Raw genomic sequence first — 18063 nt, 5'->3', positions numbered from 1 at the left:
CCATGTTGTAAAAAAATATGATTTCCTTTTAGTTTTTGATTATAAATAATATTATATACGCAAGGATGAAGATTTTTATCTAGGGAATTTTCAGTCCACTTCACACTAATGCATCAAGCATGATTTCCGTTTTCGGCCATCTTGAACGGTTTAGTTCGTTATACGTACACGTAAGGTAATACAGCGCCCGTGGTCAATTTAATCGCGCAGACTCCGGAAAAATAATAAACAAAAGGAGCGATGGATCTTTTCCACTGAAGCTGCCCGATAATGTATCGTGTCGTGTCCCTGCTTGTTTGAGTGTTTTTACGCGTGAAACAGCACCGCGGGGTGAGTTTACGTAATAGAGGATTGCATACTGCCTCGGTAAGGTATTGCGTCATGTAAATAACCCTTTCGTTTGTATTCGTTGGAGTATTTGGTGCGTAAACTTGGAGAATTTTCAGGTTATATTGACAATCTACGATGGTTGTGCAGGAAGAGGGCTCTAATGCGTCCGGAATATTGTAAAAATTGTTCGGTTCCTACACTCAATTTTCTTTAACAAATTTATACGCGATGCACCTGATTTGAAAATTTCCTTTTTTTCCATTTCTCAAATACACCAATAAGTTTAAAGAATGCTAGTATGCGATTTAACGCATTTTCTCCGACACATTTGTTACGAATTTTCAGCCGCCCCTTCTATTGCTCCTATTTACGGTCGTATCGTAATGGTTACTACACAACTACTGATATTCTGTAACTGATAATTTCGTTCTGCATCTTAATGAGACTTACGAACGCGCTATTCGGGGTTTTTTTTTTTTTGAGGTAAGGTTTATCGTTCGCGATAACATAACGAAGTAGATTCAATTAAATACAAAATTTTTAAGTAATAGTGATCGAATAATATTACCATTGTTGAATGTTATTTTTGTATAATTGTTAGATCGATTCGAGTACAAATTATATGTAAAAAGTATCGATATATGTACAGTTTGTTCCATTCGCGTGCACAAAACTTTAGTGCTAATACGCGATACAAAGTCTTAATATAAATTTATTTTCAGTTACGAAATGACTGAAGGTGGCGCAACAAGAATTAAGCGCAATGGCGCACGTCTTTTCAAAAATCCTCCTCAACCGCATATGTGCATACAAGACTTTATACAGGTATGCTTATATTATACAAATGATAAATGAAAAATGAACATTTTTACTTTAAATACTGTGAGCGATTATATATTTTCTTAAGACACTTTGATCGGAGTCGGAGCTCAAAATTAGATACTTTGTTATTTTAGGGTTCCACACTCCCGTGTTACGTAAATGTTTTATCTTGGGAAAAGATAACAATGCCTTTGAAGCCTTCGTTACCTGTACCATTTTATGGAGGAATGAGGGTACGGCCACCGCGTACAAACGCAGAAGCTATTGTATTTGCAGTAATGACTAGTCCAGAATATCTTCAAATTAATGGAAAAAATGCTACAAATCCAGAGGTACTTTTAATACAGAATTGTAATACGTACAAGTAATTGCGAAAACTAATTTTCTGTATGACTCTATTTTTGCTACAGAAGCGTTCCTATTTAATAGAGCTTTTACTAGACTTTGTGGAAACAGTAAATACAGGCATGTTCTTCACGCGACAGTACACGATATTAAAGGACAGAGATATAACTGGTGAACTAAAAGATATTTGGAATGCGGTACAAGCGAGGCAAGATTTGGATCAACTTCCTCCGCAACAAGAAACTTGGATCGATGCTCAGCCACCTGTTCCCCAATATTCTCAACTTCAAGATCATCAACAAGAATATTCGTCGCAACCTCCACAATATCATACAAGTATAGCATATGGTAGGGCAATAAGTAACGAAGGTATGCATTTTGAAAGTTATGGTCATCAATCTCAGACTCCTATAATTCCTCAAAATGATCAGATGTACCAGTCTGGGCAAATAGTGTCACAACAATATCATGGAAACGTTCCTCGGATTACGCAAGATCGCTATAATGATAGAGACTGTGGTAGAGAAAACATAGTACAGAATATCCCTCAACAAAACTGCCCTGCATATCCAGCTAGGGAATGCCACTTACTATTACCCAGACGAATGGACACTCTGTATAGTTCTGTAGATTCGTATATACATCCTAACCCCAGTCTTAATTACGGTCCGCCTACAAATGCGAACATCAATCCGATTAGAAATACGAATTTAGCAACGCCTTTCCAGCCGCATTTCTTTTATCAAGAACGAGTAGATAATGTATTGAATTCTGAGATGCGCAGGGCGTGTGTACAGCCGGTTCTACAATATGAATCAGTGTCGTCACTTAACATTCAAACGACTCCGTCGATTAACAGAGATCTACAGAGATTAGATAGATCACATATGGCTTTCGTTCCAAAGAACAACGCGAGTAAGAGACAAGTAAATTCACCAACTCATTCCAAACAATCTTCCTGTACAAATTGTCAAAATAAAGATACATCCGATAACAGCACAAAACCGAAAAGTCCGGTTAAGGTTCTTCAACGAGAATTACCATTGAATAATCGACAAGACGTGAATCATCATGCGTTTACAGATAAAGTACCTACGGAGAAAGGTTCCGTTGAAGAGACGAAAAACGTGCAAGTCACGGATTTGGACGAAGAAGTTAAAAAAAATAATGATTCTGATGGTGATATACTTGACTCGTCTAGAAAACCAAACGATACTCGTATTCTAGATTCTGCATTGACAAGCATTGGACGAAATGTACCGAATTCTGTCGAAGATGTACCTCCTTCGGAGGAGAAGTTACAAGAAACGAAACACACGGATGTTCTAAATGGTAAACATTCGTCCGAACAAAAGTATCCAAAGTCAAAGGCTATTGTAATGAAAGGGAACAAGCATAAAGAGAATACGGAGAGTAATGGAACAATTCGTATCAGATTTGTTTCCGATCAGAAAAACGATAGTCCGAAACGTTCTCAAACAACGGTCAATAGCATTATCAAAAGCGTCTTCAAAATTCATCCTGGTATGTCTGGTGAAGAAACGTCGGGTAAACGGAAAACGAATGGACAGACTAAGGGTAATGTTAAAACGAACGGCGAGAACGAAGAACCGCAACAGGGGTACACGATATTAAAGAAATCGGACTCAATTACTCAGGAAGAGGTAATGAGCGAATTAGCTCAGATATCTATTCAAGACTGCAAAGAAGCGCCTAGTTTATAGCTGGTACAAAGTACCAGCTTAAAGCTAAGGAGCAATGCATTCAGTGTAAATAGATAGGACGTTAATCAATAAAGAAGTCAGGATGATGCAGACGCTAAGAGGGGGACTCGAAACCACAATACATCTGAAAATAATTGTACCAAAATATCAAGACGTGCTTTTGTTAACCGCCGTTTACTTTTCCGACGTATCCATTCGTCTTCCTTCACATAATTTTGACAAGACGGATCATAGTGAGAGTTTATTCAAGTAATAAAACCCAATAATTTAAGCATTGATAGAAGTGATAATATCTATTTTCTCTGTGTTCACGGATGACCGATATAAAGAAAGCTTCTGATGAAAGACATTAACACTATTAAGATCTTATGACTGGATTTTTCAGCAGTGTAATTGTCATTAGACCCTAAATAAGTGGAAAAGGGTGTTTGTCGTGATAATTGTCTTTGTACACAGTTACAAGCTAAGGCGACTGGACAAATATGCATATTTACTCGCCGAGGTCCGTCAATCAAGCGATTCTTGCTTCCAGTGATGCATATCGATAATCTTTGACTGAAATGAACTGATATTAACTACACAATAGTGATACGCTGTTCAAACGAGACTCTAGGACACTACCAACGTTCTTATGCTGGATGCACGAAAATAAATTGCAACTCACGATGTTGGATTTAATTAGATGTTGCTGGAAAAGGAAAACCAATTATTATGTCTTGAATTCAAGTAACGTACGTAGTCACACAAAATACCGAATCGTTCCCAGATATATAGACTAACCCGAGAAGACAGTTTCACGATGAAATAACGGCTGATCATCGCGTACTTACCTTCCTACAAAACAAAGGAATTACATATTGGAATTATACCGAGTGGCGCAAATTATAGAGTACTGTGAATCATAGTACGTATTAGATTTTCAGTGTAGCTTTTAAGAATCGTACTCGAGTCCTCGTCTTCGCGTCAGTGCTTCCGTACGAGAACATTTTCGTCTTCTTTATTTTCCATACTTGTGTAAGATCTCACGCGTAAAAGGGGACCTCGAATATCCATTTTAAGACTAACAAAAACAAAGACAAGTTTGTCCACTCGGTACACTCGTCGATTTTATCGCCGCATTCTAATGTATGCCATAGTTTGTTAGCTGCAAACAAAACACAACAACAAAACAAACGAATCATGATGACTGGGAAATCGTTATACAAACAATTTATTGATTGACCAGCTTTTTCTTATTGAATCACGCGTGCTGTTCCGCCGTAGCTTACAGCTTGCCTAAGAGGCTTTTGATGATTCACAAAAACAAAAAATAAAATAGTTCATTTTGTCATTGGTCTAGGATAATAGAGATTGTAACAGTCAATTAATCACCTTGGCTTAGTTCGTATCGTGCACGAATATCACTTCGGTGCATTAATTGTATCTAATTACCGCGAGGCCTCTGTAAATTCGACGTGCCGTTTTGCATTCTAAATGAAATACAAAGCATCGCTGCCCATAAAAAACGACATCGTCCTATCGATTCATTTGGCATTGTTAAACCGATGTCGTATCGTGCGTTCTTGCGTCGTGAATTGCATGCTTTACTATTTTAAAACAATATACCTCCGTGAATCATTTGCAGTCGATAAATAATTTAAAACAATTAAAAAAAGATACAAAAAAAGAAAAGCAAACAATACAAATGTCAGTGTGATCTGTCCATGCAACTGAGCCAATTATAACCTCAATACCCATTTCTGTTCTCCCGATTTTTAAGACACTATTGGCATTTTTATTTCTTGTTTAATGTATTCGAGGTGCTTTCGTTAGTAAGATTAAGATCTCAGCTCGTGAATAAATTAGTTATTATCAATACTTGGCGCCGGTGGGAAAGGACCAATCCGCAAGATCAGGGTGCGATCAAATGATTTCCAGATGTCTGGAAGTAACGAATAATTCCCAAAACGAGCTGGCTCTCGGGTGGAAAAAGAAATTGTATACTATCTTTTTTTTTGTTTACTCTCCCTTGCTCTTTTGCTCTTCGACACTGCGTGGAAAAAAAGGAAAGAAAGACACGGTCATTCGCAAAAATTATTACATACTGACAAACAATAATATGGTAATGAAACGTTTTCACCTTTTGCGGTTATACGCCGCACTTATATGTATGTACGTATTACACATAACAAGCTTTTCCCTTGTTTATTTCTTATATATACATATATACGGCAGAACTTAACAAAGCATTACTTTCATCATGCTTAATCGGAGAAGACACGAACAAATTCTCTATTTACCGTAATTAGTTTAGCAGTAAGTCTTAATCATGCAGCCAATTATCATTCCTAATTGTATTTCGTTTTATTTCTTTTCCTCTACCTTGTTCTATCGATTCAAAAGCGATATTTTTTTGTGTATAATAGAGTATGTATCTTCAAAGAGGAGCGGATTTGTATACGTGACTGAAATCGTTTCATGTCTCGGGCTGTTTAGTCGATTCTCTTTTAAATGCTCAAGCGACAAAACAAGTCGAAAATGTTAGGTTATCGATCCTGGGATCTTATTAATTTTATCGAATATTCTATTCCTCTTATTTTCTTTTATTTGAAACGCAGTTCTGAGCGGCTTGGCCCCTTCCTTTACCAACACATCCCCAAAGTCCCTCCTCTCATTATTGTTAATAATATGTATTCAGTATTCGCGTTATTTTAGATTCTTATTATTGTCAGGTATATTCTGGTTTATTATATCATTATTACCACGAACAATGTAATCTATTATTATTCTATAATACATGGTTTTTTCAAAGCTTGTCTAATTGTTCTTTATTTTTTTATAATTATACACGATGATCAAAGAATGTTTACGAATGTTCACTGAACACGCTCAGCGTGTACTGCAAACGTACATACTATAGGTAGGCGATCATCACGTGTCACTAACATACCGATTTCTTCTAAGCCATTACGATTTAAATCTGAAAGATGTTTCTGTTATTTGCACCTGTATAAGAGGAAATTATTTTGTAACGACTGATAAGAATTGTAAATCTGTAAACTTTAACAAACTTATAGTATATCCTTTCTTTCACTTACGAAGTACAATCTAAAAATGAATTTAATGGATGAATATTTTGATTCGAATCTTCGAAAGGATGTTTGATTGTGTTACCACGAGCGATACAGTGAATATGTAACCTACTTCAAATTATTACAAACATTTCCTTGTTTCTTGTAATTTCTATATATATTATACGTATTTATATTTTCACTATAATTAACTATTATTTAACGCTAGCGAATCGATTAATCGCGAAGTTATTACAAAGATAGAAGACGAAAGATTTCGTGGAACGGTCCATTTATGAAACCAAGAAACCTATTTGCAATGCGTCAGTATTTTTTCAATTACCACTAGTTTTGCATCGTTGTTTCAACTTTCTCGGCAATCATAATTCACTCAATAAAGAACTTATTCGATTATTATTTATAGAATACATGTATCGGTGACGTTGACTAACACTGTAACATCACACGATGTAACGCAAAATGGATTGGATACTTTCATTCATTGTCGGTTAAAAGTACATGCAACACGTGTACGGCGAACTAACACAACCGACGATGTCGCAAATTTGGTAGCTACTTTCACCAATGTACTGGCACCGTAAAGACAAGGATATCGGTACGACCTTAGCGCGAAAAGCAAGAGGACAGACAAGAAACTTTCGCTTTCAGCTCGTATGAAACCCAACGGTCACCGCGTTTATTTGACACGCGTTTTCGCCGACAAAACGATGAAGCTGTTGCACTCTATCGGTAATCGCAGTATTTACGAGCAAAATTCGACAGCGCGTTGTCAAACGGTGGGGCTTTCTCGCTCTATCGGTAAATACAATCAGCACCGAAAAGATATCAACCGATCTGCACGGTCTTAGAAAACCTCTTAAAACTTCTCGATGTTTATTAAACAAGTTCAGATTGCATTTTTGTGTAAATACTGACGAAGAAAATTGTACGTATGCGTAAAGAGAATTCGATTTCTCGTGACAGGTATTTTCCCGTGGGCTATTATTAACGAAAGTCGCACGAAGTATATCTGTCAATATCATCTGCTCATAAGATGTGTTACATTATTCATTTACACAATGTGTTCAACCTTCTCCTAATTGACTCTTTAGTAACACTTTGTTGTAAAATGGACACTTTGAACTTTTCAATGTTGGAGTTCATTGCACAATACGTATTAATATTTTTTTATCCATTGTGTAGTAATTGAGACGATACCGGTGTCTTATAGACGAAGCGAGAGTGAATGTTTACTCGAAATGTTCCAAACCAGATAATGCAAATACGCGTAGACGTGAAATATTTTAAGTATCCCAAGATTCTCCAGTATACTTGCGACAAAATGATGAGAAATTACTTTCGAAGAATACTATAATTAATGAAAATGACTTTCTTTTTTTAAATTGAAAACACGATGCACAAAATCTACACAAAAAGGCGCGAAAATAATCCAAAGCCAAGAATTCCTGTATCTGGTGCAAATTTTGTTGCCAAGGTCTAATGAGTGCTCTATGTGAACCGTTTCACACGCACGTTAGTTGCAAGAAGGAGGAAGGAGTAAGCGAAAGGTAGGAGACTCACCTTTCTCCAAAGATGTACGATAGAAACCAGTTTCTTTCCTTCCCTTGTACCATGCGTCACTGGTAAACTTGGAGATAACGGGGTCGGCATATTAGACTTTAAACTTGTAGAAAATAACGTTAAAACAGGGGTAAGTTAATTTTCCCAATTGCCTGGTAACGATGTCTGATGAGCTTAGCAATTCCTTTAGCAACGTAGCTTTCACAGCGAAGCGACGTCAGTTGTTGGTATAGTGCACTCGATGGCAGATGCACGTTCATAGTAGAAACCGAACTGTGGATTTTTTGTGCGAAAATGGAGAGAATCGAGCGCGTTAAGAACTATGAGGAAGAGGACGCGTATTTGACAGGTCAGTGTCCATTTTACCATAGTATTTTACCAGTTCAGTGAACCAGTTATCGTTTTTCTCAACGAACCGAAATCACCGTGACTGTTTTGTTCGTAAGAAACGGATTTGTGCAGTTCGTGGCAAACTTGAAAAAGAAGCAGTTACGAGATCTTGAGACGTTTGGAATTATACGCTGCACAAAATCTAGGGAAACTGATCGGACGTTGAGGATGAAAGAAATTTGGTGCATTTAATATCGGAATATTGTTCAAAATTTTAAATCGAATACTATTACTCACCGTTAACTTTAATCTGTTCGAACAGTCGCTTCCTCACTTTTCAGTAGTGAATTTAAATAAGAAAAATTTAAACAATGGCACTGAACATACCTAGACAAATTAAAATCATTTCTTGTAGCCTAAAAAAAGTACCTGAAGGAGGGATCAAACATTTATCGTATAAAATGCCTTGAATATTTTAAGCGATCTCTCGTTTAAAATACATAGAGAATTTTTTCATCCTTGAAGTTCTGACATTATTTCAAGGATTTAACAAGTGAAAGAGAGTGTCCGACCCGGATGTCTACTTCTGAAACAAGTCTTTTCTCTCAGCGTGTCTCGAGCAGTACGATCATGTTTTTGTATCGTATTCGTTCGATTTGAGTAAACGATGATTTTATATATACTTGAATCCGAGCCAGGTAGGTGCACGGATACAATAGTGAACATTTTGTAATGCTTCGGTGCTCCTTCTAATACTATGGAGCATGTTCACCGGAAGGTTTCACGATGCTCAGAGATTCTTCTTTATAATTCCACAACGCTTAGAAATCAACAGCCTTCGTAATCTTACCGGTATATTAAAAGTTTCGACATGTTTATGCAAATTGGATACTCGGTAAAAGTTTTAATTAAAGGATTGAATACGGTACCTTATCTTTCATCCAAACATTTAATACATTTTCTGAATTATTAAAAGATTTCAATTAATTTTTTGCAGTGGATGTGTAACAATTTAATAATTGATTAATTTAACAATACCGTATTACAGTCGTAACCGAATGGAATGTAAGTATCGGTTTTTATCAGTGCAATCCAATTCGGGTTCATTTTAACGGTACTTTCGGTATATAATAATTATTATCGTGCGTTACTTAGCATCTCGTTTCGCGTTTCTCAACGGATTGCTCATAGGTTCTAACCGTGCAGTGTCTAATGAAAGTGCGAATAGAAACGCGTGGCCTCGACTCACTTTCCACGCTGTTCTAGCTTCGAGTGCAGCGGCGTGCGCAGTGTCGAAAAGGAGATAGAACCAACGATGATCGCCAATCGTTGCAGGTTATTAGCACAGAGAAAAATTGAACGGAGGGATCGAAACGTATGTAGCTAGGTGAAAGCAGCTTCAATTTTTACGCAACAAACTCGGTGACATAATCCCGATGATTTAACTTTCTAGCACACGTGCGCAGAAAATCAATGATTTGAACCAGTTTTGGTCACTGCTTCCTTTTTTTTTTGGCAAATTTCAACCGTAAATCTCGGTAAAAGAAATATTATCATTCGATAGGATCGCACGACGCACGAAATACAATAGAGTTTGTTAAAATGTGCGATAAAAATAGAATATTTTTTAAAAATATTTCTTCAAAATAAAACTTTTTTCCCCGAATTTTCCACAGAATTATTCCCTATGGATCGACCTTTGATAAATCAGTATTCAGTGTATTCGATTCGTGAAGAGTAATTAACATTTTTTTATTTAATTTTCAATTGACAGCACGATCTTAACACCTCGAGACAAACTAATTCGAACGCAACTAGCGAAGGACGAATCCTTCGATGGCTCGTAACCACTTTTAATAGCTGCATTACGAACAATGGTTACGTGAAATCAACCTTTAATCTATTTTTCATCGTACCGGTAGTGCATCTAACACGTTTGGACACAATGCGTCCGATCGTGTCTTGTTACGGGCATCTGTTGATTCCCATATTCCTGTCGCGTCCACTGCACAGATGTATCCACTTTCGATGGTTCTGAATACCAAATGAATTTCGTCGTATCAAATCGCAAGATCACCCACACGTTGTACGTGCCATGTGTACGAGCTTGTTTCATAAATTCCACGTATCATAACGACTTCTGTGGAACAATACGCGAGACATCGAACGATACAATTCGTAATTGTACTAATTACTGTAAAGAAAGGTCCATGGTGCGAATGTGACAGATTCGATGGAAAGAATGAATCTGTATGCACGATCCAAGTGCTCTCGTCTATAGGATGGCAGGTGGAACGCGTAACCGTAGGACCCGATACTAACGATCCCTAACTTGCAAGACTCGATCCAGAGGTAACCAAACCTACGGAACCCGATACAGACCTGTGGGACCCAAATGCAGGCGATTCCCATGGGGCTAAATATAGACGATCTCGCAAGGTTCGAATTGTGGGTTCCGAGGGGTCCTAGAGGTCTCGATGAACGAATTTTGAAATATATTTTCAGGGCAGATAGCTGGACACTACTTCGTTTTACGAAAGGTTCATGGTCGCCACAATGGATGAATAGAGCCTAGAGATGGCTCAAAAATAAATATTCATGTATTCGAATTACATTTGCCGAATATTCGAATACAGAGAAATTCAACAAATAGTCCCAACCCTGCTCAAAAGTCACCTGTACGCGACTTCACGAGTTTGAGGTCATCTTTGTCGAGTCTTACGAGTCCCAAATTGTCTGTATCGAGTCTCGTGAGTTCCAGGTGGTCTGTACCTTGTCCCCTAATCACGTCTGTATTTTTCACCAGCTACGATGTGTATCGTTTCCGATAAGGAACGCATCTTCTGTAGAGTTGAAGCGATTCGAATATCCGCGAACGAAACGCCAAAACGCTGGCACCTGTTTTTCGGGTTGCACTGTATACACACCGATCGAAAGAATCCGGTTTGTCGAAGAGAAACATTTTGTTTCGGTCCTTCGGAGAAAACAGCGACTTGCACGTGGTACAATTCAACGGTACATGTCTTGTACGTGTTTACTCTTTCTAGATGTTGTGGAGGCGAGGCTACAAACGCTTCTCAAGGATGGTGGAAACACTTTTATGGACTTCGAGTGGTTGCAGCCGGAATTACCGTCCTTCTTCGACGAGAAGAAATTTCTTTTCGGTCAACGGATGTTCAACAATAACGTTTTCACTATGATGATCGCCAAGTTATGCGGATTGTTATGTTTGTTCGCTATACCGTCGATCAAGGATGTTTTATCGTTCACCAGACAGAGTGGTACCATGTGCGTTGCGTTTCGTCGATACGTGTCTACGATTCTGCACACTTGGGTTTGGTACAGCAAGACACCTGCTATACAGAAAGAGTAAGTGTAAACGAGCAGAAATTATATCGCGTGACTCGTTTCTTCCTCAAGTTGTACCGGCCTCGTACACGTTTAAATCGACGAAGCATATTTTCATTAACCAAACGTCTGTAATTTAAGTGTTTTCCAGCTGTTCCCTCGACTGTATATCACGACGTATGTTAAAATTATTAACGTGTAAATATTAGGCGTTAATACGTTCGTTCAGAATCCAGGGCCGACAAAGCACAGCTTCTAGGCAAACGAAAATAGAAGAAGTTCTCTTCGTACCCTGTATATTTAAGTCGATTTCTGACTCAGAAACGTGATATACGTTCGGAATAGAATTTCCTTTAAATAGATTCTATTCTTATTGCTTGCTGCTATTAATAGAAACACCATTTTCGAGACCTGCCAATCATTTCTTGTTGCCGGATTTACGATGTCTGAAATAATTTCGATATTGGCTATTTCGATCCCACCGGAGAGAAAGTTATATGGGCGTAGGAATGCGCCGAAAGTGACTCTAGATTTTCAAACGAGAAATGTCCTGGTGTGACAAAAATACACGGACGAGGAGAATCGATGAAGTCTCGTCGTTCATTGGCATTCGAGGAATCGCCGGGCGCGTGCAGATCCGATGTTTTCATCGATTTATTCCACCGTACTAGAGATACGTCCGAATAAACAATAACCCAAGTCTGGGAAAACCGGTAATTCTGCAGTTCGCGGAAATCTTGTCAAATCGTTACTACAGTGTAAACAAATTATACTAATTTCGTGTAGATTACCATTTTTAGTAAAAAATGTTTAAATAGTATTATGAAAAATGTATTTCTAACACTAAACATGTCCCTTCAAAATTGCGACTAATCGTTTCCTAAATTTATTTTTGCAAAACTCACATTTTTGTCTCAACCAGTGGCAATTACCTAGAGCAATCATAGAGCTGTTTTTCAGGCTGTCACAGGCTCGGTCCCGAACTGTGACAACTTGAGAACCAGGCAGTTATGAATACAGACAGTAGCCCATTAAAATATCACACCTTTGTTGGAAAATATTTCTCGTTTGTTGTCGATAAGTATGGACAAATGCTCGTTGGAAATTGTTTAATCGATTGGTATTGAAAATTCCATCGGACGTACGAGCATGGGAAGAGTAAGGGGAAGGGAAGCAGATCGCGTCTGGTGCGTCGAAGGAATTCAATTCGCGTCACGGTATAAATCGATCGTGAATCTTATGTTCGGTTTCCAACAAAGAATTTCTGTGAGGGTGACGTTTCTTGCAGGTTTTTCGACTCCCTGAGAATCGTGCGTAAAAAGCACTGCGTGGCGTTTCGCAGAAGCTCCGAAGCGGGTCTCAATCGCATCTCGCAGCTGGATATGGCGTTGACTCAGTTCGGATTCATAGGGTTCACCCTTCTCGGTGGCGACTACCTCGGGGTGAATAACAGTTCCGACGAACTCGAGGGGCTGATTCATTTCTGGCGCGTCGTCGGCAGCATGCTGGGAATGGAAGACAAGTTCGTATCCCGTAAAGCTAATTTCGTTCTCCGTTGCGACGCAAATTAAGTCAACGGAGCAACGAGAAACCCTCGTGCCCCGGACACATCGGTTTCTCAACTCTTAAGGAAATTAACTGTGAAAAAATTTCGTGGAAATTTTTTTCACGGGGAAAGTACTTTTTACATTAACGTTGATCCCAACGTTTGTAACGATTCGTACTTTGTACAGGTACAACATCTGCAATGGAAGTGTCGAAGAGACGCGTGCTCTTTGCAGACGACTTCTCGACGAAGTTTTCCTACCGGCGCTCGTCAACGACAACAAAGATTTCGATAAAATGGGACACCATTTGATAAAGTCTCTGTGGCCGATGAATCCATACATGGACCCGAGCGCCTTCATCGCGTTCACCCTCACGTTGGCGTCTTCGACCGCCACGAATAATAATCATTCGTTGAACACAGGTACGTGTCTCGTTACGAAACTGTTGCAATTTTAATACGTACAATGTCTAAACGAAAGAATATTTTCAGACACATCGGACATGCCGTTGTACAGCAAATTCATTTATAATCTTCAGCTACTGATCCACAAATACTTGCTACCGCCCGCGTATTGGTGGTCGTGGCTTTTCAGAGCGTACTTTAACGGACAAATGCGGTTGGCAATGTACTTGACGGAGAACCTGCCGTTCTTGGCGTTTTGGAATTTCGGCATAAAGAATTCTTACGTGAACATATACAGTTATCGTGTCATGTGAACTCGGAAGCACACACGTACGTGTTTCGTAGCAGTTACTTCATCGTAAATTTGTTACGGTACTTCATTCATTGCAAAGCGCATACAATCGAACGTAAAGTATTTGCGCAAACATATGACGTGGGACACGGACAGTGTGTTCGAACGAGTACTGTGTACTTTGCAACACACGTAACATTAATGACGTGGGAAATCGATGAGGGAAGGATTCGACAATTTTTTTTATTTTACTTGGTATTCTTATGCAACGACAAAGCTCAATTTAGATGATAAGGATAAACGCAATACCTGTTACATTTAAATCTTTAAGTACCTGCGGAGAGAATGAACTTACCAACGCGTGGAAGCTAGTTTTTAAGGCTGCGTCGTAATATATTTTTCTAACTGACGATCAACGTGTGTTTCGTGATTCAATGCTCGGGTGACTCAATGCTCAATTACTAGTGTCATGTACCTTATATTTTCACGATATTAAATTATCGATTATTGTTTACGTGTGAAATTAGTTTCGGAACAAAGACAATGTCCCATCGAACCGTTGCACCGTTCTCGTGTTAGTTTTCAAGAAAAATCCTTAAAACTGCCTAAACCCCTCCGCGGTTTCGTAATTTTAGAAGAGGCTGACTTGTACTCTCGCGTCATGGCGTCTGGTGAGTGTTCCATCAACAGCGAAACTGCAAAAATGCTTCGACGAAGATCACAAAGCTGGCCTTGAAATCTTTTCGCCGACATTCTTCAAACGGGACACGTCGGCGTCGGTTCAACATTACTCCCGAGCCAACGTAGCGCTGCGAGGCAAATGTGAGCGTTTAATTAAAAGATCGTCGTTAATCGAATCTCGGGTCAGCGCATCTGAAATGAGTCAAATCGGCGCAGTAGAACATTGAGCACAGAGTATCAATTAATCTTAGATACGTTCTACACACTTTGACATCGCGATAAACACGGCGACAACGAAACAAATGCGGCACGCGGCACAAAAACCTCTTGCAGCGCGATTAGCGCTCAAATGTCGCAGTTGGGATCGTTAAATTTTTTTTTCTCTTCTTCTTTTTCTTTTTTTTTTTTTTCTCTGGTTATGAACTCGCTACGAAATAGCGTACTTCAATTGCGGTCGCGAATCAACTAATTGCGGCTCAGCCTCGGGAAAACATGTTTTTCCTTCGGTTCGGACTTCCGGTCCAAATTATTCTCAATGTACAGTCACGACGATGGAACGACGACGTTATGCGTCCGTGACGGTCACACGATTCTTCGTCGTTCGCTAAATCGAGGAGTAAACAATGCAGTTCGAATCGTGGAATACTTTCTTTACCTCGAAGCAACAAACTTCACGAAGAGGTTATGTTTACACCGACGAAAAACGATTGGAGAATCGCCAATCCGAGCGACTTTATATCGTTACTCCGAAAGATACAACATGTTGCGGCCAGCAGTGTTTTTCAAATCGGAGGGGGCGCGAAAGAAAATTTTCTACGCAAAAAACGTGAACAACTTAGAAATATACCTCTATCGATACATCGATCATCGAAATTTGACAACCGTGGGAGCATAATTTTCTCGTACCGTTTTTAACCTCTTTGGAGATTAATCGCTTCGTATAAATTATCCATCGATCTTGTAACGATGTTACATCGTTGGGGAATTTAATTACGAATATTTTTCTTCGAACAATCCTTCATATCGAATAAAGAAAAACGCAATTAATAAGATCAAGTAGGACAAATTAAATTGGAACTGCTTAGAAGATATTTTCAGGTAAACGGAGAGCCTAGCACATAATCTCAGAAAGCGGCAATTATTGTTGAATGTCGAGCAACGAGAGCAGTCAGAGGAGCAACGTGGAATTTAAAAAGAATGCAAGACACCCGTGCAATTGTGGATGGGAAGTGAGATTCGGTTACGGTGTTGCAGTCACCTTGGCCATCTTCGAAGCTAAACGCTTCTTCATGTTGATCCTAGAAATATTCGCCGAATGGCAAATCATTCGATTCGCAGGTGGCCTACGACCCGTTGTATTTACTTTAGTAAACGTCAGCTTGGGTTTGCCGACTGCCCTGATAACTGAACGTAGTATACGCGCGTAAGTATTCATAGATTCGTGTCAATCGGTATTTCGAATTTCTACTATCTATACGAACACCTTACTGAGCACGTAAGGCCTGTCTGTCGTCTTCGTTGATCCCTAGATCGGTAACGATAGATCGATATACGATATCGGGTAGACATTAATTCAAAAAATATTTAATCCACTGTCACCTCGACGTATCAATTCAGAGATGAAACATCATCGAATCGTTGCGTCCTTGTTATCCGAACCGTCTTGTTCTCGGACACGTTCACACTAACGTCGTCCCGTGTCAGTGAAAGTGCGTATAACCGCGACCAATCTTTTTTCTCCAGACGGAAGGTGCCACGTTGCTGCGCGGAAACTAAACGCGTACTAAGATGCATGCTAATAATACTAGCGATCTGCGCGATAATGAATGCGGCCACTTTAGCCTCGATAGGATATCACATAAGCGTCAGGCAGGACACGCTGATCGACATTTTCAACAGCTCGATGCGCTTGTACGCGACCGCGGCCTCGTACAAATCTGCGATCGACGAGATACAATTTATATTTCAATGCTGCGGCCATACCTCCTACGTAGATTGGTTCCTCTTTGACTGGCAGGTGAATCCACGAATCAAGAAGGGTAACCCCGCAGCACGGTATAAAAGTGTGAAAAAACGTGAAATGCTCGTATTATAAAAACGTCACGAAATGGTGTTCCTTGGTCAGGGAGTGGATTACGCGTCCCGGGATGAAATGGCCCTCCAAGACCGGATATCCGACGAGAGGTACAGGGACCGCGGTGTTCCGTTCAGTTGTTGCAATTTACGTGCTATGTTACCTTGCGAGCACATGGAGATCCTGGACGAAGATGTTCGAACCATAAACACGAACGGCTGCGCAGAAGTCGTCAGTCCTATCCTCCTGAGGATCGTCATCGTGGGCTACGTTATGACGAGCACGTTGGTGATCATTCAAGTTTTCTTAGCCTACTTACTCACCAAGGTACGATACGGAGAGTCCTAATCGTCTTAGACTTCCCACATGCGCAAAAATGTCCGAAAATGTCAAGGGGCAATTTGGAGTCGAGAAATTGACTGCTCACACTCATTCTCGCTCGTTCTTTCACTCCTTGCATCAACATACCTTGATCCAGTGTTTTCCAAAGTAGGAGACCTCTAGGGACGGCTCCTTATAATCCGAGGAGGAACGTGAAAGATGAATCCATGCTCGTGAACCTATTTTAACCGTCGTTAAACTGTCTCGTAGTTTCTTTTATTTATACAGTCTCGATAAAACAGCTCGTACAATCTTGTCTATCTTTACAGATTATGCGCAAACTTTTATGTGGAGCGTGTCGTTTGTATCATCTTCCTGCGGCCTTCGCCAACGAATCCACCAGCGTATCGTTGGATGGTACAAGGTAAAGCGATCGACGTTCATACATAAATATATATTGTTCGCAGCGAAAATAGATATCGAGCTTCATAAATCAGTTGAGCAATTTCAATTAAAATCGAATATTCAATGCGACGGGTACGATAAGCGGCGCCGGATCATTGGGCGAGTGGTCTTCAACTCGTTGCGTTCGGTCCACGGATAAGATAATTTCCGTTAATACTCCGGTTGGCGCTTAACGTACCCTTGAAAACAATTAGAATGATAATACAAACAATCGTTATCGTTCTCAATTCAGTACGGATACGGAGAGACGGGATTCGAGCACATCCCCCTCGAACTGGGAGGCGCGACCCTCGCGGGAAACAAAGCGACCAGATAAACGTTACAGGAAAAAAATGAAATGGATGTCGTCGTCGAAACGCGTTTTCTCTAAAAATAAAGGCAGCGCAGAAGACGATTCAAATTCCTCTTCCACGGCGGTGGACTCGTCGCCAGCGAACATGTATTCCGATCGGCCGCGCGCGATTCTTGGAGCCGCAAAAATCAGACCGAGCACTCACGAGGAGCACACGATATCCAAGAAACGTAATTGCAACGAAGAGACGCGTTAAAGAAAGGAAGAAAAAAAATAGAAATCAATCGACACCGTTTACCGTATATCGGTTACCGTTTTCTCTTTTCCTATGCATCGGTACGATTACGCCTTACCGGCGTAAATCATCTTGCAATCGTTTTCCAGAATTTACTAGCATCTGAAAAGGAACGAGGATCCTGGGGTGTATGAAAACAAGTGTACGCTCAGAAACGTTTGA

At 39.7% G+C, this 18063-nt stretch overlaps 3 protein-coding genes across 6 annotated transcripts; all 3 read left to right on the top strand.

Moving 5' to 3' along the window:
* Positions 1–195: 195 nt before the first annotated feature.
* LOC143145897 (uncharacterized) lies at positions 196–6016 on the top strand. Of its 4 annotated transcripts, XM_076309689.1 has the most exons (5): positions 249–330; positions 676–813; positions 1053–1155; positions 1287–1484; positions 1563–6016. In XM_076309689.1, the coding sequence occupies exons 2-5, from the start codon at positions 770–772 to the stop codon at positions 3219–3221; spliced, it is 2004 nt and encodes a 667-aa protein (XP_076165804.1). In that variant the 5' UTR covers positions 249–330; positions 676–769; the 3' UTR covers positions 3222–6016. The 4 variants fall into 4 exon arrangements, with proteins under 4 accessions (XP_076165805.1, XP_076165806.1, XP_076165804.1 ...); XM_076309690.1 differs by lacking the exon at positions 676–813 and having other exon boundaries at positions 196–330; XM_076309691.1 differs by lacking the exon at positions 676–813 and having other exon boundaries at positions 242–366.
* On the top strand, positions 3304–16549 carry LOC143146158 (uncharacterized). The gene is made up of 7 exons (XM_076310171.1): positions 3304–3470; positions 5267–5301; positions 11221–11551; positions 12819–13052; positions 13264–13499; positions 13569–13778; positions 16305–16549. The coding sequence occupies exons 1-7, from the start codon at positions 3304–3306 to the stop codon at positions 16547–16549; spliced, it is 1458 nt and encodes a 485-aa protein (XP_076166286.1).
* Positions 16466–17862, top strand: LOC143146157 (uncharacterized). The gene is made up of 3 exons (XM_076310170.1): positions 16466–16855; positions 17179–17273; positions 17547–17862. Exons 1-3 carry the CDS (start codon positions 16562–16564, stop codon positions 17860–17862), a joined length of 705 nt encoding a protein of 234 aa, XP_076166285.1. The 5' UTR covers positions 16466–16561.
* Positions 17863–18063: the final 201 nt, after the last annotated feature.

This window comes from Ptiloglossa arizonensis, chromosome 4 (assembly GCF_051014685.1).
Source record: "Ptiloglossa arizonensis isolate GNS036 chromosome 4, iyPtiAriz1_principal, whole genome shotgun sequence".
Classification (NCBI taxonomy): domain Eukaryota; kingdom Metazoa; phylum Arthropoda; class Insecta; order Hymenoptera; family Colletidae; genus Ptiloglossa; species Ptiloglossa arizonensis.
Note: the sequence above shows the minus strand (reverse complement) of the source record. Positions and strands in the feature narration are given on the sequence as shown.

Excerpts from the sequence above, each read along its gene's own strand:
- LOC143145897 (XM_076309689.1), top strand. The coding sequence starts at position 770 with ATGAGACTTACGAACGCGCTATTCGGGGTTTTTTTTTTTTTGAG. Across the intron at positions 814-1,052 it reads GGGGTTTTTTTTTTTTTGAG|TTACGAAATGACTGAAGGTG; the intron begins GTAAGGTTTATC and ends ATTTATTTTCAG. Across the intron at positions 1,485-1,562 it reads AAAATGCTACAAATCCAGAG|AAGCGTTCCTATTTAATAGA; the intron begins GTACTTTTAATA and ends TTTTTGCTACAG.
- LOC143146158 (XM_076310171.1), top strand. The coding sequence starts at position 3,304 with ATGATGCAGACGCTAAGAGGGGGACTCGAAACCACAATACATCTGAAA. Across the intron at positions 5,302-11,220 it reads TCATTCGCAAAAATTATTAC|TCTTTCTAGATGTTGTGGAG; the intron begins ATACTGACAAAC and ends GTACGTGTTTAC. Across the intron at positions 13,053-13,263 it reads ATGCTGGGAATGGAAGACAA|GTACAACATCTGCAATGGAA; the intron begins GTTCGTATCCCG and ends TACTTTGTACAG.
- LOC143146157 (XM_076310170.1), top strand. The coding sequence starts at position 16,562 with ATGGTGTTCCTTGGTCAGGGAGTGGATTACGCGTCCCGGGATGAAATG. Across the intron at positions 16,856-17,178 it reads TAGCCTACTTACTCACCAAG|ATTATGCGCAAACTTTTATG; the intron begins GTACGATACGGA and ends CTATCTTTACAG. Across the intron at positions 17,274-17,546 it reads GTATCGTTGGATGGTACAAG|TACGGATACGGAGAGACGGG; the intron begins GTAAAGCGATCG and ends TTCTCAATTCAG.